The sequence below is a fragment of the Bufo gargarizans genome, chromosome 6 (genome assembly GCF_014858855.1).
Source record: "Bufo gargarizans isolate SCDJY-AF-19 chromosome 6, ASM1485885v1, whole genome shotgun sequence".
NCBI lineage: Eukaryota > Metazoa > Chordata > Amphibia > Anura > Bufonidae > Bufo > Bufo gargarizans.
The window spans coordinates 323,537,574-323,562,145 of NC_058085.1; the positions used below are offsets into that span (position 1 = coordinate 323,537,574).

Genomic DNA, 24,572 nt, shown 5'->3' on the forward strand with positions numbered 1-24,572 from the left:
ATTCCTTTAATAACAACAATGCTCTTATAGCTATGCTTTAGTCAACCACAAATCTTCTGAACTACTGTATACAGGGACTAAAGAGTATCTGTTGTTTCAATGTTTTCCCTAAATCAACAGTAGAAGTGATGGTCTTGAAAAAATGCCTCTTTCTTGACTTATCAGGCCTCTCTTCTCCTGCACTGGTCACTCACTCTCAATTCACTGGTAAAATACGTCTTCAGAGAAGTAGCTCACAGATCAGATTTACTTTGGGTGTCTGTGGATATTACCCTATGCATTACAACAGGTAAAAGATCGCTGTAAAAATCTGCAGCTTTTCTGCACCGTAATGAATATGAAGCAAATTTTAAAATATACAACATGCTGAAATTTCTTTACTAATTATTCCACTAAATGCAGGAGGAGTATTGAAAACTCCATCCAAATGTATTGTATTTAAAATTGCAGCAGATTTGAGGTGCAGAGTCCACATCAGATCTCCACAGCAACTCGGCCATGCCTAGACCTAGTTTTAGTGTTCTAGCTTACCCCAGTGCTGGATTCACAACAATATTGCTCTGTACTACTGTATAATATCCACCATGCTGTTGCTGCTTCTGTGTGTGTGAAAGAGAGACAAGGGAGCAGGATCTCCTCTTCTCTTTGTGTGCTGTGTATAGGAGACATCATAGTAGCTAGCTTCCATCTATTAAGCAGCTCAATTCAGGAACAAACTGACAGAGATAGAGCCTGCAGAGGATAAAAACTGTGGATAACTACCGGAAACAAATCATGGAATACAGGAGACTTTTCTGCCTGTACCTGGACCTATGCCCTGGACCCTTTCAGTTACTGTAAAGCACCTGCACAGAAGAGGAAGCCCTCTCTGACAGCCAAGGTGGTGATCACCTGGACAAATCCTGTGACCACAATCATTGTAACTCCTACGGATGCAGAGACACACATTTTCCTCTGGTCCATGAGCAGTAGGGTGCCTTCAAGTCAAGAGCTAGTTAAGACATTTTACTACAACATGGCCAATACCTTTAAGTCTAATTTTATACAACTCCTGCCTTCCAGTTTCTCTTATAGGCAGAGGTTTATTTACTCCTCACAGTGATGTCACAGGATTTGCAGCAAATATCCAAAATTTCTGAAAATGGATGCAAATACTGTGACTTGAACCCAATGTGTGAATAAGCCCTAATGGTAGTCGACACAGTTACTGGATAGGCTGTCACTCAGTTAACACAGAATCCCCAGTGACTTCAAAGTAAAATCCTCTGCCTTTTGGCTCTGAAAACTGGAGATATGCTTATGCTTTGTTCACATCTGAGTTATCATAGGAGAGGAATAATAAAATGAACTTAAGTGCCGTGTCCCTGACATGACGGACACCAACAGCTTTCAATGGACCCTAAGACTATAAAATAATCCATTCTGTCATGGTGACCAGCATTTTGCCGAACAAAATACAGCTATTTTGTAAAGCATTTTTGAGATGACCTGTTCTGAAGGCTAGAACTGGAGCCTTCAATGCAGGTGTGAACACAGCCTTAAATGTGAAGAAGAAAACATTATGATCATGTTTAATGCTACCTGGGAGTACTAAAAGAGTGGATACCTGATTACAAAATGCCAAAAAGGAAGCAGAACAACACAATCAAAGCCTCCAGCATTCACATACCATGCCCTGCAAAACTGTGAATGTGTAGATGGCACCTTAAAAACAGCGAGTGTCAAAGTGCTGTTGTTGTGTTAGCCACGCACAAAGAACAAGTCCCAGGCCTGGCATGTTGTCACAGGTGTCTTCACCAGATGGGACACAGTAAAACCAGAGCTGTTTTTGCCGCCAATTCCCTATGAGGACCAGCGCAGAAAAGTCAAGCTCAACAAGTCTATCACCTAAATTAATGCTGTATTCATGGTGAGAATCTTGGACTTTTCTACACCAAAATATTAGCGCAAATCAATACATTTCTCCTAAAATAAAGGCAAAAACACAATATGATCACAATGTGGGAATAAACCCTTATCTTAGATAGTATCACATATCTAAAGGTTATGGAATAACCATCTGATAAATGCAAATCCCACTTCTAATAAATGCATCTATTTCCAGAATGGAGGCTACCACATGCAGGTAGATAATAAATGAAGAAAGAAATCAGCTATTTCTGTGAGTCCCACAAAAAATGAATTAAGAGAGAGCCGCAGCCATGTGCAGCCACTTCTCCTTTCGTTCTTCGCTTGGATGCGGTGGCCAGACATTGATTGTATGTCACAAAGATACCCCAGAAATGTCTAAAATAAGAATATCCCATTAACCAGCCCTGCATCTTTCATAAGAATATATTACACGGCCATCATCGTTTTTGAAATTGAGGCAAAAACGCACCATTTTTGAAAACTGCTGTGGTAAAAACTAAAACGGACACAAAAAGTACTCAATTTACCCTTACAAGGACAAGTTTTTGAACTCCAAATGGTTCCATTTAGCAAAAGCAAACAGAGATCTGGAAAGGAGTGAAGAAGTAAAACCTAAAGTATTTTAGTAAGTTGCAGAACTTTTTATTATAAAAATAATTACTCTTTACTTACAGTGGTGCTTGAACGTTTGTGAACCTTTCAAAATTGTATATATTTCTGCATACATTTGGCCTAAAACTAAATCAGATTTTCACATAAGTCCTAAAAGTGAATAAAGATTTCCAAATCAAACAAATGAGTCAAACATATTTAACTTGGTCAATTATTTATTGAGGTAAAAGATCCTATATCATATGCTTGTGAGTGGCAAAAGTATGTGTACTTTTAGGATTAGCAGATAATTTGAAGGTGAAATTAGAGTCAGATGTTTTCAATCAATGGGATGACAATCAGGTGTAAATGGGTGATCTATATTATAGAAAGAACAGGGACTTATCAAAGTCTGATCTTCACAACACATTTGTGGAAGTGTTTCATGGCATAAATAAAGGAGATTTTTGAGGACCTCAGAAGAAGAGTTATTGATGCACATTGGGCTGGAAAAGGTTACAAAACAATCTTTACAGAGTTTAAACTCCACTAATCCACAGATTGTCTACAAATAGAGGAAATTCAAGACCATTATTACCCTTCCAAGGACTGGTCGATCAATAAAAATCATACCATGAGCAGGACATGTAATAGTCCACGAGGTCATAAAGGAACCAAAGGTTAAAGGGGTTGTGTCACTTGAGCAAACGACATTTATCATGTAGAGAAAGTTAGTACAAGGCACTTACTAATGTATTGTTATTATTCATAGTGCCTCCTTTGCTGGCTGGATTCATTTTTCTATCACATTTTACACTGCTCATTTCCATGGTTATGACCACCCTGTAATCCAGCAGTAGTAGCCGTGCTTGTACACTATAGAAAAAAGCACCATCCTATGTGAGCTCCACGGTCCCTGCCACCAGAGAGCCAGGTGCTTTTTCCTATAGTGTGCAAGCACGGCCACCACTGATGGATTGCAGGGTGGTCATAACCATGGATATATAACTCAAGCCAGCAAATGAAGCAATATGGATAACAGTACATTAGTAAGTGGCTTGTATTAACTTTACCTACATGATAAATGGCATTTGCTGAAGTGACACAACCCCTTAAAGTACTTACATTAGCTAAATGTTAATGTTCATGAGACCACCATCAGGAGAATTCTGAACAACAACGGTGTGCCTGGCAGAACTGCAAGGAGAAAGCTTCTGCTTTCCAAGAAGAACATTGCTGCCCATCTGTAGTTTGTCAAAGATCACCTGGACAAGCCAAAAGACTATTAGAGCAATGTTTTGTGGATGGATGAACAGTAGAACCTTTTGGTTTAAACGAGAAGCATTTTGTTTGGAGAAAAGAAAATGTTGCATTCCAGCATAAAAACCTCATCCATCTGTGAAAAACAGTGGTGGTAGCATCATGGCTTGGGCCTGTTTTGCTGCATCTAAGCCAGGATGGCTAAATTATACCAGCGAATTCTAAAGGAAAATCTCAAGACATCAGTCTGGATCTCAAGAGAACATGGGTCATATAGCAAGACAACGACCCTAAGCACACAAGTCATTCTACCAAAGGATGGTTAAAGTTTTGGAATGGCCAAGTCAAAGTCCTGACCTTAATCCAATAGAAATGTTGTGGAAGGAGCTGAACTAAGCAATTAATGGGAGGAAACCCACCATCATAACAGAGGTGAAGCAGTTTTACCAGGAGAAATGGGCTAAAATTCCTCCAAGCCGAAGTGCAGGACTAATCAACAATTATTATTGCTGCACAAGGGGGTCACACCAGATACTGAAAGCAAAGGTTCACATACTTTTGCCACTCACAGACATGTGATATTGTATTTTTTTCCTCAAATAAATGACCTAGTCTAATATGTTTGATTTGTTTGTTTGACTTGGTTACCTTATCTACTTTTAGGACTTGTGTGAAAATCTGATGCAGTGTTCAAGTCAAATTTATGCAGAAAAATAGAAAATTCTGAAAGGTACACAAACTTTCAAACACCACTGTAGATAAAAGCAGAAAACGTCTTAAAGATTGATCAAAACAGCTCAGAAAATAGAATGATAAAATGACCAATCCCCTGTAAGGCACATGACACCTTATGGGATTGCTTCTTGAGCCACACTGCCGATCAAACATTTGTGTTAACAGATCAACAGGTCAAACTACAGATCTGTGGTTTTGGGTTGCCATTAAAGGGGTTGTCCCATTACAACTTACTCCCTATCTACCAGATATGGGATGTGTCTGATCGTCAGGATACAACTGATGAGGTCCCTGGCCATCATGAGAACGGGGGCCCATGTTACATCATTTAAATGGTGTGGCAGGCAGACATGCATGTCTACTGCTTCATTCAACTCTATGGAGTTGCCTGAGATAGCCGAGCGCTAGTACTTGCCTATTTCCTGCAGTCCAATAGAGCAGCGGACAAGCATGCCTGTCTGCCACTCCATTCAAACAGGGAAACACGGGCCCCCTCTCTCATGTTTGGACTCAGCAGTCGACTCGGACTCCTGCTAATCAATTCTGTGGATAGGGGTTAAGTCAGGGCTCGACAAATCCCAGGCACCAGGTCGCCATGGCGACTAGGAATTTTGCCCTGGCGCCTGGGTATTTGCCCCTGCTTGAAAATAGGCCCAGCAGCCGGGCGCAGACACTGGAGGGTTAGGACCGCTAGCAAAATGAAACCTTTTTTTTTTTATCACTTGCGCAGCGCGCCCAGGCTCGGACTGCCACCCTCACCTTTCAGCTCCATCGTGGTTTGGCCACTCTCTCTCGCCGTCTATCGGTCGCAGCGTGCGTCATCTCCAGGGCAGTTAAAAATGGCAAAGCCTTTACAGGAGCCCGGCCGATACTTATCATCAGAGCCCGTGTCCCGGTGAGAGAGCCTCGGCGGGGGGAGAGGAGTTAGTGCAGGGGAGGCAGAGCGGGAGCACAGGTAGCGGCGCTGCACTCGCTGACAAGTGGAGGTAAAACAACCAGCCCATCGTCATTCCTCCTGCTGTATACAGCAGCAGCGCAACATCCCAGGGCACCAAGTGCTGCCAGGTCCCTGCACGGCCGGCTCTGCGGCGGTAAATGATGCGCTCTGCACTAAGTTTGTAATGTGTGCCTGCTACAGCCAAGTTGGCCTCGAGCACAGCCATAAACCCAGAGGGGAGCTGCATACCTGCTGCTGTCATTAGGCCGGAGCTCCTGCTCGCCACAACTGGCGGCCATTCCTGCACCGTCCTCCATCCCTGTAGTTACCATTCGGCCACTTCTTAGTTCTGTCCCTTTCTAGGAAAGCTGGGTGACAGCCTGTATACCACAGAAAGCTGGGTGGCAGCTCCTAGGAGAGCTGTGTGGTGTAAGGCTGTCTGTCACCCAGCTTTCCTGGTCTCCTGAAGAGAATATATCTCAGTATAGGAACATTTAGATACGTTATCATATGATTTACCCATTTCAGGAGTCTTGGAAAGCCAGGTTGCAGCTCCTATAAGAACTAAGACTACTGAATGGCCAAATCATCTGATGACTTTTCTATATGTTCCCACACTGAGATATGTTCTCCTCAGGAAAGCTGGGTGACAGGCTGTATACCACGCAGGTCTCCTAGGAGCTGCTATAAGACTCCTGAATGGCTAAATCATCTGATAACTTCTCTATATGTTCCCGTACTGAGAGATGTTCTCAGGACTAGGAGACCAGGAAAGCTTGGTGACAATCCATGAGAGAGCTGGAAGGCCCACTCAGAATTCCTAGGGTTATTCCAATGGAAATACTTTCCACAGAGGATTACCAGTTGTGGATTTATATCAAACTCTACATGTAGCGTGTGGATTTGCTGTGGAATTCGGCCACGATCAGTTACACGTGGTAAAATCATATATTACCACGGTGCGGATTTGAATTGTGCACAGTAGGTTTATTTCTGTGTGGATTTTATGAAGTGTGAGGATTTTTGGTAAAATTTTATCTATTTTGCTGGTATTTGCTGCAATACGCTGTGGATTTCATAGCTGCAGTTCTATGAGATGAATGAGCCCGGACCAAACATCCTGGGGAAGGAATCTCCATTCAGTCAGCTGCAGCGCAGGGATTATACACACAGTGACGTCACAGCGCAGGGATTATACACACAGTGACGTCACAGCGCAGGGATTATACACACAGTGACGTCACAGCGCAGGGATTATACACACAGTGACGTCACAGCGCAGGGATTATACACACAGTGACGTCACAGCGCAGGGATTATACACACAGTGACGTCACAGCGCAGGGATTATACACACAGTGACGTCACAGCGCAGGGATTATACACACAGTGACGTCACAGCGCAGGGATTATACACACAGTGATGTCACAGCGCAGGGATTATACACACAGTGATGTCACAGCGCACTGATAATAAACAATGCCCATGTTGTTTGAGTCTAGACTTCTTTATATATTAATTTAAGAGGTGTTATTTTTGTTGCTGAAAATAAGGCTTTAAAAGGTAAAAAAAAAAAAAAAAACAGCTCCTAACTTTTTTAGCTGGCTCCTAGATTCCAAGGAAATTTGTCAAGCCCTGGGTTAAGTTGTTGGAAGTGCTCATTCAGGTGAACGATTTTTTTTCCATCTGGATGCAGTCTGAGTGTGGAACGGACAGCACCCGAACTGGACACTGACCCATTAAAGTCAATGTGTCAATGCACATGATTTACTGCATGGACCAACAAGAAAATCAAAGCACCATCCATCTCTAATTTTATTGCAAGCCTGGTCCATTTTGGTGAACGGATCTGCAGGTAAAAAGGACCTAACATGGACCTCATCTGTGTGCATTCTTTTTTTAAACTTCCAAATTCTTGCCCTCTGGAATACTGCTCACCTTAAAGAGCCTTACTGGTTGAAATGCAATGTTGACATGACAATGCACTATACCTATACTTGGGCTACTCCATTAGGCTTTTTTGTGCACAGGCAAGAAAGAGAGAAAACAGTCATATATGACAGTAAAGAAATGAGTCTGAATCACTTCCAGCTGTCAAAACTGGCAGAAGAATCATAATTGCAATGCTGTGAGTCAGAGGATACCCCTACTGTACAGCGACCACAGTCCCCTGAGCTGAGGGAAGGTGAATGTGGTTTCGGGTTTACCTTCCGCTAAGTAGCAGCCTGAAGTTTTTAGGCCATTGCTTAACATATGCCATGGGTAGCAGATGACCACAGAGGTCTGAATGATTCACTTTCAAGTGTTTGTGATACATATTCATACACATAAGCAGGACTTCAACTCCAGCAATGGAGAGTGAGGGAGATGGTCACTGCACCCCTGTCCTCAGCCTACTTTTTTGAAAACTTTTCTTGCTGGAATTCTTTACATACCCCCGACATTAGAATTGATGGCCTATGGACTAATATTTATTTCTGTTATCAAGTTATTCTTGATTCAGGGAAAGGGTCCCTTTCTCCAGTTTGTTTTGGGTTGGTTTGTCCGTAGCATTAGAACAGTCCTTGCAACTTTTCCACATGGCGCATTAAATGTATACTTCTTAAAGGGTTTGTCCGTTTTTTGTCTACTTTTTAAAATTGTAATACCGACCTGCTGTACCTGTGGAAAAACCAGAATAACATGCTCCTTTCACTGGTCTTCCAGTCCTCGTCTGTAAACTTCCATATGGACGGGGTCACTTGCACCTTTGAAGCCAATGACTGACATCAGAGGTGATGTGTCCCCAAGCAGCACATCACTAATGGGTCAATGACAATGGCAAACATCTGTAATACACTTTTCTTGCAGGGACTCAAAGCACAGGGATAGTTGTGTGGCTGGGGCGACTCCTTGGGAAGTCAGTGGCAGCCATACAGTACAGGCGCTACAACCCGCACTAGGGTCCACATTTCATATGAAGCCAATTTGCATATTTTTGGTGTGTGGGAGGAAAGTGGAGAACCCAGCGGAAACCCACACAAACACAGGGAGAACATACAAACTCCATGCTGATGTCCTTGATCGGATTCGAACTCAGGACCCCAGCGCTACATAGCTCTAGTGCTGCTCGGGAAGAAGCCACCACTGAGGCCAGAATAGAGAGGTGAGGAGCAGGTGAGTATTGGCCTTTTCACATGTACGGCAGGGTGGAGATGAAATTTTAAAATAGTAAAAAAAAAAAAATTGTCTTTATTCAGCAAATGTGGGGCATCTGTGCACATCCATGCGCCAATACAGAAATCTATGCCAGCAAGGAAGCTGGTGTAGATTATAATAAATATGCCAGGCCGGCTATGGCTGCCCCCTGCACAAGTGGCCAGTGGGGCTTTAAACCCCCCAAAAGTTGATACATGTGCAAACTTTGCGACTTTATAGCATCAGATTATTCGCATACGGGGGACGATAAATGAGCCCCTTCATCCTTTTCTATTGCTTTTTACTTTGCTTTGTGCTTGGGTCTCTTTATCTATATTGGATGCCACATTATGAGTAACTATACATCCTCAATACATCATATACAATGCTCTTTTTTATGTTGGGAGCATCTTCCTATTCTTTTATTTCTATCCACTGTCACTTCTGCTCCCAGAAAGTTCCATGCATGGTCTGTTGTGCTCAAAGCCTAGTCGTTAAACTGCATGCCTCAGAGCCCTTGAACATAGCAGATTCAGAAAATGTTGGGTTTAACCTCCCTTTACTATTATTATTTCTTTCCAGATAAAAACTGGTAATGACACACTGATTTATGACCCAAGAATCTGGCACGTTGCCGCTTCAGCTAGAACATCTTCAACCGTGTCTCCAACTGCGTGAGCGAAGAAGCCAGATCCTTCCGTGTTTCCCTAGGCCTGGAGGTTAAGTTGTTTGGACAGATAACAAGTGGACTGTTCTAAAGAATTCACACCTGCAGCTTGCACAAACAGCTCTCTCAGTGGGTGGGGAACAGTCTGTGCCACTGAAACAAAACAGCCCCCATTTCAGTGGAGAACCCTGGGTGTGAGCAGCGCCATAAAAGTGTCATGGTGCATGGTTTAGGATAAAAGGAAGCTGTGCTGTTGGCCATGTCATAAAACACACGTAAACATTTTTTTTTCTTTTTTTTTAGGTTGGATGACATAAATTAGGATTTTGTCATGTACAGATGTACTGTATGTCCACTGGCAGGTGGTTCCATCGGGACTGCATGTAGGCTGTCACCCTGATGGGTATTTGTCCAATGACTTACAAGTGCATATTACAGTCCATATTGGGGTCCCACCCAGACCCTGCACAGTTGTACCCAACCTAAAAAGCTGGCCATACACATTAGATGTAAGTCGGCCAAACTAGCTGATGTTGGTCGAGAAAAGGGTTGGATATGTTGGATTTTGAAATGCTGGATCCTTTTGTCTGGCTTTCTCTTCTCGGCCGAGCATGCATGTGTAGGGGGGAATCAGGAGAGATAGCTGTTGGCTGAATGAGCATTAGGTCGACCGTTATAAATATGTGTGGCTGTCTTTAGTTGTTCGGCAAAAAATATGAAGGGGATTAACTACACGGCGCCAGACTGGAATGCTTCTGAAATATACTGTAATTACACAGCTAGCAAGAACAAAAGAAAAACAAAAATCTGTTAAAATCACCTTCCTGAGCACATACACCAAGTAAGTTGGCCAAACTGGCTGACTACCTAGTCTGTAAGGGGATCACCAGACTCTCATCACCTGACAGCAGATGCTGAGAGTTAGCCATATGGATAGGGCATGCTGTATTTCAACAGGCGTGATCCTTTGTTCCTGCAAGAGATGAGCCCCTGCTAGAGATGTGTGACCATGATTTATTTCCCTTTCCCCACTAAAACACATGCACACTCGGCTGAGCATGCATGTGTATAGGGCAGTGGTGGCGGACCTATGGCACGGGTGCCAGAGACGGCACTCTGAGCCTTCTCCCGCACCTGGAAAGAGTCTATGGTGTACCAATATGCCTTAGACCTCTCCTGCATCCATCAGTGCAGGGCGCACTATGAAAAGTACAGGCAGCGCACTGAATGTAGGCAGGCTATCATAGCTAAATGATAAAGTACGTGGACTATATTGCATTGCATAACAAGCCAACAGCTATAAAATGTTTTTTATTCTTGACTTGAAATTAAATTCAAGAAGACTCGATGCGTGCTAAATGAGAAAAAAACATAATTACTGTATTATTATCACTTATCATTTCTTATAGTTAGATTCTGCAGCAGCACATGACACTTGCTCGATTATCAAATACTTTAGATTAGGGTATATGCTCATTTTTTAGGTTCATTTACTACTGAAAGTTTGCTTGTTTTGGAGGCATTTGTCTTGTTTGACAATTTTAGACTGATTCTGGTGTTTTTGGTTTTTTTGCATTTTCTTTTTTGTAGGTGCGCCTTTTTTACGCATGAATTAGGTGCAAAAACATTCTAATTTTTACTCCACTCCAGGGGTGGTGAAGTTTTGTTCATGTGCTTTCTGTTGGGCCCTGCGACAATTCTGTTAAACTAGTCGCATTGGTGGGTAGACGTGCGCCTTTTCACAAACATATGTATATAGCTGCAACATTTTACATCTAAGATGCAAATTTTTAACTACCGTATTTTTCACACTATAAGACGCACCCCCCCCCCAAAGTGGGGGGAAATGTCAGTGCGTTTTATGGGGCAAATACTAATGAGCGTTTCCATTATGGTGAATGCAGCGCTCCCCCGGCTCTGTACTCACCACTTCCTGGTGTTCTTCGGCTACTCGCTGTGCTGTGTCCTGCGCATAACGTGAGGCATCGGGTCACAGCACAGAGAGAGCAGCAGGAAGACCAGTAAAAGAGTTGGGTCTCAGGAGCGGCGAACGGTGCAGGAGAGGTAAATTCGTATATTTTTTTCTCTGATCTGAGGTTTGCTTCACATGGGGGACTTATTAACATTGGGGGTCTGTTCTGAGGTCTGATTAACATTGGAGGTCTGATTAACATTGGAGGTCTGATTGGGGCTCTGAACTTAGGATTGATTAACATTAGGGGTCTGATTGGGGCACTGGACTGAGGTCTGAACAACATTGGGGGGTCTGAGCTGACGTCTGCTGAAAAATATATTTTTTCTTATTTTCTTCCTCTAAAAACTAGGTGCGTCTTATGGGCAGGTGTGTCTTATAGAGTGAAAAATACTGTAATATGCGACTTTATAATCTAATATGTGACTTTTTCGCTGCACTTTTGCACCTAATTCATGAGCTGAACAATGAATAGTCTGCACACGATCCGCCTGCACCCTGATGAATACAAAGACAACTCGAATAATTCATCACCTGCTGTGCAACTCTTTATAAATACTACTTAAAATTGTGACAGGCTAATCCACTACACCGGGCTAATCGCACTAATAGACGAGCATGATAAATGACCCCCAATGAGATTTTCCAAATGTCTTGTACACAGTGCATATTTTGTATGTGTGGACACTGACATGACAGCATGTCAATTGTTTGTGCAGGTGTCTTGTGGGTTTCCCCATAGACTTCAATGTGGTTGTTAAAATACGCAGAAATTCAGCACCAAAATCTGCAGTTTAATGCAAATTTTCTCCATACAAATCTGCATCGTGTGCATATACCCTTTTAGATAAGTCTATATACAGCAGTGTTCCTGGGGTTTTCACTGTGTTTCCGCATCAAATCCCGATGTGTTACTTGCGGATCTTGTTTTTGACAGATCTCACCCGCTGAATTGCCAAGGGTAAAATCTGCACTGAAAATCCACACAAACAACTGGCGTGTGGTAGATTTCAAAAGCCGCACAGCAATTTCCGTGAAAAACATTTCCATATTGTGTACATTCGATTCTGTGTACAACCTCATCTACTTAGCTGGTACTGTACTACGTAGTGGATTTTCCACACTAAAATCCGTGCAGAATAAATGCTTTATGCATATAGCCTAAGAGTACAGACCATCCACAAAGATATCAATCTCGGACATTGATGGCGTATAGCTAGGAGATGCCATCAATGTCAGATAGATGTGGCTCCCACCTGTTCCTATCTAGAGAATGGGCCCCCCGAAGTGAAGAAGAGCACACCGTGCATGTGCGGGGTGCTCTCCCATGTAATCAATATGGGAATTCGGAAAATAGCCGAGTGAGCACTCTCAACTATTCTCAGAAGTCCCACAGCGGTGAAAGTACAGTGCACTGTGCGGGTTTGCCATCTCTCCATACACTACTATGAAACTGCTGGAAATTTTCTGAACTCCCATAGGGTGGCCGCATGGCTGCTCTCTGTTCACTTCAGGGATCCCGTTCTGGAGGTAGAAGCGGGTCCCAGACCCTGATAGTATATCCTAGCGATACAATAATAGTCTTTATTTATATAGTGCCAACATATTCCACAGCGCTTTACAAACAGGGGGTTCATGTACAGAGTCATAAATAACACAGCAACAAACAAGTCAACAAAACAAGAGGAATAAGGGCCCTACTCACAAGAACTTACAGTCTATGCCATCAATGTCCCAGATGGGAATACCCCTTTAAATTTTACTAAATATTTTTTAATAAAAAGTAAAATTATAGCAATCTAAAAAATAATACTACTACTACTACCAATACACACGTATCCTTTCAGACTCCACTTTTTCCATTCCTTCCAGTTGACTTTATTTTGCAGTTGATTTTCTCCACTGCTTAAGTAATCAAATTCCAAGAACTATAGATACAGAGTTTCCACTGCAGACAGCGCCGGGTGAAAAATAAGTGAAAGTCGTAGTATAATCATTTTTTTTTTTATTCTTGTGAGTTAAAAAGTTAAAGGTGATCCCTCACTTCCCCGCAAGGTTTCCATTATCCATTCCCTCTCCACATTTGGTCTTGAGGCTCCCATTTCAGGGGACGTGTCTACATGCGCAGCGTTTGGGGATTATTTACAGAGTTATGGCAGACAAATGGAAAAAAGGTAAATGGCCCCCTTGTGGACTCCCCCACTAGACTTATTTCCGTTCTATATGGAAGACAAATCTTAACCCTCTTCTAGCTGAGACCTGCACAACTGTTGAGCGCTACAGCTAAAATACAAGTCAACAGGAGACAATTATGATTTATTACCTGAGGGGAGGAAGGAAACAAAAATGAAGTGAGAGTATTGCAGCCTGTACAGAGGTACGTCGGGTCTACGGGAGCCTGTCGCCCCCCAACAAAAACAAGACATTGGGAAAATAAACTGTAACAGAAAACCTATAGGGAGCACAGATTAGCGGCTGAGACAGGGTTATTCAAACACATTATAATCTGGGTTGGATAACATTTCATGAAAAAAAAAAAAGGGGGGTATTGCTGAATTGTGTAGAGGAACCGAGACAGGTAGTTGACAAATACTGGAGGAAAGCAGACGGGAATATTTAATGAGTTCCTGATCTCACTGCAGACATACATGTACCACATGGGCCGGGAGGATTATCCCCCGCCACCAGACATCTGTACTGTAACTAGGTAGCGACCCTACAAGATTTCATTCACAGATCTGAGCATAAAGGACGACTTCATTTAGGAAGCTTTCTTGTCTGACTGATGCCAGGAAGCAGGGAAATGGCTGGATCGCAGCAGAGAAAGGGGAGCTAAGAAAATATTTCTACTAAACAGGAGCAGATGATAGAGGAAGTCTCTCAGTAATATTTCATTTCTCCAGGAAGTGGGAGATGAGATAAACATAAGCTGCAACGTGCACGCTCCGAGCGCCGACCCCTCTTTATTTTATGAATATGATTATTTACAGGTTGTGATGGCTGAAGATGTCTGCTAGATGACGTATGATGGTATCCAACATGTACAGAACTATTTGAAAAAGTTATAAAATTCGAAATATTCTGCTGTTTCTTCTTCTTCTGGTTTTCAGTTACATTACAGAACATAATAGAGAAATTGCATTAAAGGGGTATTTCCATTGCTAGGATATGCCATCAATGTCAGATAGATGAGGGCCCCACCTCTCGGGCCAGCTACTATCTCCAGAACACATGTATGGCTTGCTCTCCATTCACCGCTATGGGACTTCCATAAATAGATGAGACTGCACTCGGCTATTTTCGGTACTCCCATTGCGGTGAACAGCGGGTAGCCATGAATGTGCAGCTGCTCTGTGTTCACGTCAAGGGCGCTGTTCTGGAGATAGGATCTGGTCCTAGAGATGGGACCTGTCTAACATTGATGGCCTATTCTAGCGATGTCCTTAATGTTCCAGTTGGGAATAACCTTTTCAAGGGGTTTTCTTGTACTTTCATATTGATGGCCATTAATATCCAATCGGTGGGGGTTCAACACCCCACACAGTAAACAGCAGTTGCCCCCGTTGATCACTGCCAATCAGATATTGATGGTCTATACTGAGAATAGACAATAGTGGTCATTTATCAAACTGGTGTAATGTAGAACTGGCTTAGTTTCCCATAGCAACCAATCAGATTCCTCCTTTCATCTTCCAAAGCAACTGTCCGAAATGAAAGGTGGAATCTGATTGGCTGCTAAGGGCAACTAAACCAGTTCTATTTTACACCAGTTTGATAAATGACCGCTATGAATATAAAAGTACCGGAAAACCCCTTTAACAAAGATTTGCCTAATATATTGTTGTTAAATGGTATCACTATGTATGGATTCCCCAACAACCCATCATCAGACTACTTTGACCTGTAGATGATGGCAGTCATTTCTGTAAAATGGACATTTATGCATTATATGCCGTTTGATCAAGTCAAGAGCCATCATATTAATATCTTACCGCATTTTTCTAGCTCAGAGGTCCCCAGACTTTTGCAGGTCACAAGTGACTTTGCCGATGGTGTTGCGCTATGATCGATTTTAACTATTGGGTGACATCTGCAGTCCACACAATTACATACAAAATTAACGTATTGCTTTGGACAGCAGCTGTGCTCAGTAGTTAAAATCAATCTGTAGTTCTACAGACATCTGATATATTTTCATCTTAACATATCAGAGACAAGACCCTTATCTAGCGAGTGCAATGCATATTTGGCATCAAGATTTTTATCTGGGTGAAGCTGAAAATTCTCCTGTTTAAACCCATGGGGCTGTCATACTCCATCTTCATTTACAGTAACAGGACGATAGTACAGCAGATAGTCAGGAAGAAACTGCGGTATTTACATGCAGAGAAGTCCTCCAGAGTATGGGGAGGAGCGATCACTAATGCCATCGCTCTTCCCTATACCAACTTGTTGTGTGCCGGCAGGAGATCGTGGTTACACAGCACAATCTGCTGCCGGCAAACAATCATTTTCTCATTTCGCTCGTTCATCAGGTAATCGGCGGTACATATACACCGCCCAATCATCTCTAACGAGCGTTACTATGATCTGTACGATTCTCGGCCCGTGTAAGGGGCCCTTAAGAAGCAGAAAAGCATGCTGGGTACTTAGTGTGAGTACTATGGCACCGAGGTTCCTTTGTTCTAGTAATTGGTGGGCACCCCATGCCATCTCACAGATAGCCATAGTGCCAATACCTTTTAATGCACCACTAGGATTTAGGGTCCATTCACACATCCGCAATTCTGTTCCGCATTTTGCGGAATGGAATTGCGGACCCATTCATTTCTATGGGGCTGCACGATGTGCTGCCCGGATCCGGAATTGCAGATCCGCACTTCCTGGTCCGCAATTTCGTTCCCGAATAAAATAGAACATGTCCTATTCTTGTCCGCAATTGCGGACAAGAATAGGCATTTTCTATTAAGTGCCGGCGATGTGCGGTCCGCAAAATGCAGAACGCACATTGCTGGTGTCCGTGTCTTGCTGGATCTGAGGATCCGCAAAACACTTACGGACATGTGAATGGACCCTAAGCAAGATAAATTTGATTAAGTGAAGATCAAGCCCCCCAGGATTATTTATTTGAAATTATTTCTTTAAATTTCTTAACACCTGCCAATATTTTAGTGATAATCAATTAATGATTGATGCACATAGTTTATTGCTTGTTTTACATTTCATTAAGAAATTAAGTGAAATAAATTAAAATTAATAATCCATGGGGACATAGAGGGTCATTTATCAAACATTTATCAAAGGAGCTGTCCAAAATGAAAGGCGGAATCTGATTGGTTGCTATGGGCAACTAAGCCAGTTCTACTTTACACCAGTTTGATGAATGACCCCCCATAATCTTTACTTGATCAGATACATTGTCATGTAAACTGGCCATACAATTCAGATAAGTGATTTCAGCAGGACTGGCCAACCATCTCATGTGTATGAGGTCTTCCCGACTGACCCCCGATGGAAGATGTGTGGGTGATGAGAATCACCAAACATACCCAGAGAAATCCTCTCAACCCAAAGCTCAGGCAGACACTAATAAAGTGTCAAAGCATCCTTATCATGAGACATAAGAAATGTATCAAGGCCTTAGGTGATCATTTGATATGAGAGTGGATGTATTATGTAAAGGAGAAAATATGAAAGCATACAGAGCAATGGATTGATGTATTGTCCCTATATATAATCTCTTCAATTGACAATTGGGCCTCTTTCACACAACCGTTTTTTTTTCTGTTTACGGGCCGTTTTTGGTGGTCCGTATATGGAACCATTCATTTCAATGATTCCGCAAAAAAAACTGAATGTACTCCGCATGCATTCCGTTTCCGTATTTCCGCTCCGTTGAAAGATAAAACAGGTCCTATTATTGCCCGCAAATCACGTTCCGTGGCTCCATTCATGTCAAGGGGGGGGCAAAAAAACGGAACACATACGAAAATGCACCCGTATGTCTTCCGTATCCGTTCTGTCTTTTCTGAACCATCTATTGAAAATGTTATGCTTAGCCCAATTTTTTCTATGTAATTACTGTATGCTATACATGGCATATGGAAAAACGGAACGAAAAAACGGAAAGGAAACGGAAACACAACGGAACGAAAAAACAGAACAACGGATCCGTAAAAAACGGACTGCAAAAAACTATAAAAGCCATACGTTTGTGTGAACTAGGCCTAAGGGCTTATTCAGACTATGTTACAAAACTTATCTACTTCTGTCCACTAAGGCCTCATGCACACAGCCGCCCGTGTGCCTTCCGCAATTTGCGGAACGGAAGGCCCATTGTAGAAATGCCTATTCTTGCGGATCAGACCAACGGTCGTGTGCATGAGGCCTAAAGCTGACTTTCTTTCCGTGCAAAATCAAGACTTCATTCAGTTTGTTGTTTCCATCTGTGACATTAAAAGGTCATCCATTTTTCATGTCTGGCAAAAAAAATAAAAAATAAAAAATGCCCACCCAGCCTTTTTAGTACCGCCCCCCCCCCCCTCCCCCGGGAAAAACAGAATATGGTTTAAGGCCTCCTGCACACGAACGTATGTGCCCCGTGGCCGTGCTGCGGCCTGCAAAATGCAGGCCGCAATGCACGAACACCGTCCGTGGGGCAGCGGATCACGGACCCATTCACTTTAATGGGTCCGCAATCCGCAAAAAGATAGGACATGTTCTATCTTTTTGCGGAACGGAAGTACAGGACGAAACCCCCACGGAAGCACTCCGTAGTGCTTCCGTAGGGTTCCGTATCTATGGATTTGCGGACCCATTGAAGTGAATGGGTCCGCATCCGTGATGTGAAATGCACACGGAACGGTGCACGTGTATTGCGGATCCGCAACGGGACACCTACGGTCGTGTGCAGGAGGCCTAATAGCAATTAATGCAAAAAAAAAAAAAAAAAAAGGTGAACCTATACCTAGGTAGGGGCCTCGATAAAAGATTTCAAGACTATTAGCAATGAGGACCTACGGTGAAATGCCTGAAGAACATATGAGTGCAATGCAAACCATAAACGACTTGTCCTGCAAGCAAGCAAAGGGTTAACTGGGCTGACATGTAGCTTCACGAGGTAAAAAATGAAGACCACATTCTGCTTCCCATTTCCAGAGAATAAATCCATGACATGTCACCTCGAGAGCTACATAAACAGAAGCTCATGCACCCAGTAGTGCCATTTGCTAGGAGAACGGAGGCCAGTGGCCCCTCCCATGTATTATATATAGAGATTCCTAAGGAGCCACCAGAGCTTAATGCAACTCCTCCTTTCTTGCTGTGGGGAGGGAACTACATGAACAGCTGTGAAGACATTAGGAGAATTAAATTCACAGGCACGGGCTTTGAGAACCATCAGGCTTCCTTATGAGCCATCATACAGACAAAGTGCAATTACTGGGAAAGGGAATTAACAACTCGACTTGGAAAGTGGGCAGCTGGGGCGACTGCTGAAGATCTGCATCCATCTTACAGAGCACCAGGTGACGAGTGACAGGCTGTGGTGGTGGACAAAGCATGGCTTTTACCATGCTACGATCTATGCCTGCCCATGTGATTTATCCGGATCTTAGCATGATGTCGGAGGACGAGGAGAACAGAAGCGAGAGCGACACTTCGGATCAATCCTACGGCTGCTATGAAACTTCGGCAAAGAGGAGAAAGGTTCCTAGGAAGACTGGACAGGTGGTGGTGGTGAAGCAGAGGCAGGCGGCCAACGCCAGAGAAAGGGACAGGACACAAAGTGTTAACACCGCCTTTACTGCCCTGCGCACCCTGATACCTACTGAACCGGTGGATAGAAAACTCTCCAAAATAGAGACTCTGCGCTTAGCCTCCAGCTACATCTCCCACCTGGCCAATGTGCTTCTACTAGGGGAAGGCTGCGAGGACGGACAGCCGTGCTTCAGTACTGTCTACAGGACCAGAGATGAAGCGGAGGGCAAACTGCCGCGCAGCATCTGCACCTTCTGCCTTAGCAACCAAAGAAAGGGGGTAAGTTGTGCCTTTCATTCCAAAGACTCAACTAGAGTAGATGCAAAGTGTCAGCATAGGATCAATTCCAAATATCAAAGTGAGTTCAAACTATATGTTGCGCATTGTGCGTAGATATGTACAACCATGACAACAATTTGCCGCCTAGAAAATTATTTCAATCGCTTAAGTGTTTATTCCTGTACCAATTGACATATTGATAGAGAAACATATCAGAGTACCGGTTAGATTGGAGAGAAATCTTTCAATCTTATGGTCATAGAAATTCCACAGCTTCTGTAACAATCATTGTCCCATCTGTGAAGGCCAAATTACCCAAAGTGAAATCCAAATTTATCAGCCATTTAAAAAAAAAGAAAAAACTCTCAGTGAATCGTCATTGTGCACTCATGTATCTGTGAAGTCAGGTCACAAGATGATTTATGCTTTCTCTTAGTAGGGAATCAGGTAGTGAATATGTACAAAAAAGAAAGTCATGTATATAACTAGCTGTAAGCCAGAAGTAATGCCATAGCAAAAAAGGTCCTATAGGCAGCACCAGTAGAGAGTATTAGTTCCCAAATCATGATGGGTGAGGTATATAGGAGAACTGTATATACAATATACATATAAAACAGAAAAGCCCAAAAACAACTCACCGCCATAAGATTTGATGCATGTGTCCCCCTATATAAGGACCCACAGGAGAAGCACAGGGCCAGAAGATTGCTAGGATCCAAAATTGAAGCTAAAACCAAAAATGTATTAAAAATCCAGTAAAATCAAGCGGTGTGATACCACAAAAAGGACAGCTTACATGTTTCAAATCTTCACGGGGTTCTTAATCTTAGCCATGAGGATTCGAAACTTGTAAGCGGCCCTTCTTGCGGTAGCGCGCCTCTATTAATGGAGATTTAATACAGTTTTAGTTTTATCTTCAACTTTGGGTGGCTGCAAGGTTGTACATAAACACTATACATAGACTATACATTCAGAGCTCTGCTTAGTCCATTTTGATGCTCCTAATTTACTATAATCTTTTGTTCTTGAATCACAGTAAAGTTCTAACCACAACTCAATGTGATGAAGAACATAAAGCCAAGTAGAAAAAGGGATTTCATTTTGGATCTCTGCTGAGGTTTCTGGTAGGAGGAGGACTACTTCACTTGTCATACAACTACACAAAGTCCCGCAGCACGCAGTAACAATAGGAAGCAAAAGCATTCAAGGCCAATGTTAACATTTTGGCTGGAGTCTAAAGAAATTTGTTGCATTAGGCCTTCAGCCACATAAGCTATTGTGACACCTCTGACCCCAGCGCCTGAGTACAATAATATGGTTTCCATACATGTAACAATAGGACTTCTAACACCACCATAGCGGGGGTTCAGTTTATATTCCTTCGGCTGCTTTCACTCCCTGGTTGATTTCTGCAGCCTTTTATATTAACACATCCGTTTGCAATTGACACTTGAGGTCTAGAGTAAACGTCTTAACGTGTTTTTATAGCGTTAACATGCTAATGAAACCCCTCACCACCCATCTGAAAGACTTAAGACAGTCCTCAGACCCTCGTGTTAGAATCTGTGTTCATTTTTTGCACATATAGATTATATATATTTTTTCCAGTACATATTAGTGTTATTTTGTTTGGACCATTCCTAGTCCATCCAAAATCAGATTTACACTTAAAGTACCTTCTACCACCTAAACAGAGCAAGGGAATGCTAGGAAACACCAAAGAAACAAGATATAAGATAGGTTAAAATGAATTTAAAAACAAATTTTGAATGTAGGGTCACATTCCAGGTGAGAACATGTGAGATGTTCCTCAACAGCTAATATGTCTACCATTGACTCAAAACACTTGTGTGCTGCGAGGTATGTGCGTTTGTTTTTTGCATACCGTTGTATTTAAAAGCATAGTCAACTATGCCATAAGACAAAGGTATACCCGAAACATTAATGCCACCAGGACACTCTTTGACATGCATGTGGCTAAAGATACATCTATGGGCATGTACACATGAGGCGAATTTCCAGAGAGCACAACATGGACCACTGACTTGATCTAGTGATGATCAGCGATAACAGAAAATATAGTTAGGGTGCTACAATTTTCTCACCGATGAGAATAGGCGCTACTTCAAATTTTCTTGAGTCATTCCCTTGTCCCATTGAAGAGGGACAAGGGAATAGGTTTGCTACAGATCAGAAAAAATAATTCAGATTTGTTGGAGTATTTAGGGGACATATAGAAGTGGAAGCATGTTTTATTCAGGACCGACCAGATCACAGTAAACACAGGACTGAGGTCATTCCTGACACAGACCGGCTCCTCTTCTCCGTGAACTTTTCAAACTACCAGAGGGGCAGGGACATGTAAGAAAACATCTGCTGTAGACAATGTGCACTAATCAACTGAACTGTCTTCACAGGCCACGAGAAGAGAACACACTGGGAACTGCCTGAAAGTGCGAGGGCTCAACACATTACGTATCCCCCAAAGATGATCCGTGCCTTCCCCTGAATCACAAAGCGGAAATGAAACATTATAGGGCCCTCTCATTTCATTTTCTATGCAAAACAGAAGATGGTTGAGAAGCCCCAGAGATGGCAAGGAAAAGCCTTCAGAAGATCGGTCAGAGCTGGTCACATTTCTGGACATCAATGTACTCAGGATGTCCTAAAGAGGCGATGGGCACAATTTAACGCTGTGTACGGTTGGCTTATGAAGGGGGAGGGACACACCATCATGGTGGCTTGGACAATAATCTTTGGGTGATCAACCTTGAGATCAGGACTGCATCAAGTAAATATCTGTACATATGTTCTGCAAATTTATAGATTTTTTTATTAAAATAACATTATTTTGAAATGTGTTTCATTTTTCATTTACTTGCAAGCACAAAGTACTTCAATTTACGTTAGTAAAAGTAATTTGTGGAAATTTTTAATGAAAAATTCTGTCATCATACTATGTGCAGATAGCTGGTGACATTGTTTGCTTTTTTACCTGTCTTATTACCTTAGCCTAGGTTCACATCTGCAGCTCTTTTCCATTTTTATTTTCCGGTATAAAGACAGAAAATCTTAAAAAACACAGATGCAGAACTGACACCAGTGGCACCACTGACTATAATGGGGTCTGTCAGGTTTCCGTGATTCTGCCAGACAAAAAAAGCTGTATTTTATCCTACTTTTTTGACAGAATCTGCCATGGAAGCTCCAAACTGATCCTTTGCCACAGACATGAACCACGCCTTTGATGGGATTTCTTTCTATTTTCACGCTGTTGGGCCTCTTTCACACTGGCGTGTGCGCCCCGTTGCCTTATTGCGGCCCGCATAATGCGGGCCGCAATACACGAGCACAGTGTGTGGGTCAGCCGCAGCGGATCGCGGACCCATTCACTTGAATGGGTCCGTGATCCGGCCGTTCCGCAAATAGATAGGACATGTCCTATCTTTTTGCGGAACGGAAGTACAGGACGAAACCCCACGGAAGCACTCCGTAGTGCTTCTATAGGGTTCCGTTCCGCACCATTCCACATCTCCGGATTTGCGGACCCATTCAATTCATCTGTGATACGGAATGCCCACAGAACACCACCCGTGTAATGCGGATCCGCAAATGCGGTCCGCAATATGGCAACGGGGCGCACACGCCAGTGTGAAAGAGGCCTTAGGCCCCTTTCACACGGGCGAGTTTCCCGCACGGGTGCAATGCGTGAGGTGAACGCATTGCACCCGCACTGAATCCGGACCCATTCATTTCTATGGGGCTGTGCACATGAGCGGTGATTTTCACGCATCACTTGTGCGTTGCGTGAAAATTGCAGCAAGCTCTATTTTGTGCGTTTTTCATGCAACGCAGGCCCCATAGCAGTGAATGGGACTGCGTGAAAATCGCAAGCATCCACAAGCAAGTGCGGATGCGGTGCGATTTTCACGCACGGTTGCTAGGAGACAATCGGGATGGAGACCGGATCATTATTAATTTTCCCTTATAACATAGTTATAAGGGAAAATAATAGCATTCTTAATACAGAATGCATAGTACAATAGGGCTGGAGGGGTTAAAAATAAAAATAAAATAATTTAACTCACCTTAATCCACTTGTTCGCGCAGCCCGGCTTCTCTTCTTTCTTCAGGACCTGGGTAAAGGACCTGTGATTATGTCACTGAGCTCATCACATGGTCCGTCACATGATTCATCACCATGGTAAACGATCATGTGATGGACCATGTGATGAGCGCAGTGACGTCATCAAAGGTCCTATTTCTCACAGATGAAGACAGAAGAGATGCTGGCTGCGCGAACAAGTGGATTAAGGTGAGTTAAATTATTTATTTATTTTTTTAACCCCTTCAGCCCTATTTTACTACGCATTCTGTATTCAGAATGCTATTATTTTCCCTTATGACCATGTTATAAGGGAAAATAATACAATCTACACAACCTTGAACCAAAACCTGAACTTCTGTGAAGAAGTCCGGGTCTGGGTACCACATTCAGTTTTTTATCACGCGCGTGCAAAACGCATTGCACCAGCGCGATAAAAACTGAACAACGGAACGCAATTGCAGTGAAAACTGACTGCAATTGCATACCTACTCGCGTGGGTTTGCCGCAACGCATCCAGACCTTATCCGGCCTTAATGGTATGTTTTCTGTGTGCAGCTGGAAAGCTCCCGATGCTTGCGTAAGGGCTCATGTACACGGCCGTTGTACAATTGAATGGGTCCGTGATTCGTCAGCACCGCAAAAAAATAGAACATGTGCGGTGAATAGGTCTGCAAAAACGTCCGGGGCTCGTATATTGCGGATCCGCTGTTTGTGGGCCGCAATATGGGCCCAGCCGGCACACGTTCGCCTAAGCCCCTTTAACAGACCCATAGAAACCCATTACACCAAAGAGTATTTTTTCATCTTCCGTTTGGCAGGGTTTCTATTTTTTAACTGCATGGATCAGTGCAGCAGACAGGACTATTACATGCGCAGGAATATATCATGTGGTAATAAAAAAAATTAACATTGGAGCCACACAGTCCTCGGGAGGATAATGCTATGCTTGTGGGAATGGGCTGGAACCCTTCCTACATGAATGAAATGTAAAGCCAAGAGTTTGCGTAACCGAGCCAAGGGCTTAGCTGGGGCTGGATTGTCTATGTGACTTACACGGAAAAACAGAAGCCACAAAATATCATTAATGAACACGTATTAATATTAAAACTTAAAAAACTTTGACATAAAGCCCCACTTAACATAGGCCATATGGTCACCAAATGTGAGTCAATGGGG

General features: G+C 43.0%; 1 protein-coding gene across 1 annotated transcript; it reads left to right on the forward strand.

The window, feature by feature from the left end:
* The first annotated feature begins 18,587 nt into the window (after positions 1-18,587).
* On the forward strand, positions 18,588-22,145 carry TCF15 (transcription factor 15). Its single transcript, XM_044297460.1, has 2 exons — positions 18,588-19,288; positions 21,706-22,145. Exons 1-2 carry the CDS (start codon positions 18,812-18,814, stop codon positions 21,778-21,780), a joined length of 552 nt encoding a protein of 183 aa, XP_044153395.1. The 5' UTR covers positions 18,588-18,811; the 3' UTR covers positions 21,781-22,145.
* Positions 22,146-24,572: the final 2,427 nt, after the last annotated feature.

Coding starts and splice junctions, on each gene's coding strand:
- TCF15 (XM_044297460.1), top strand. CDS start 18,812: ATGGCTTTTACCATGCTACGATCTATGCCTGCCCATGTGATTTATCCG. Junction 19,289..21,705: donor TTAGCAACCAAAGAAAGGGG/GTAAGTTGTGCC, acceptor CTGTCTTCACAG/GCCACGAGAAGAGAACACAC.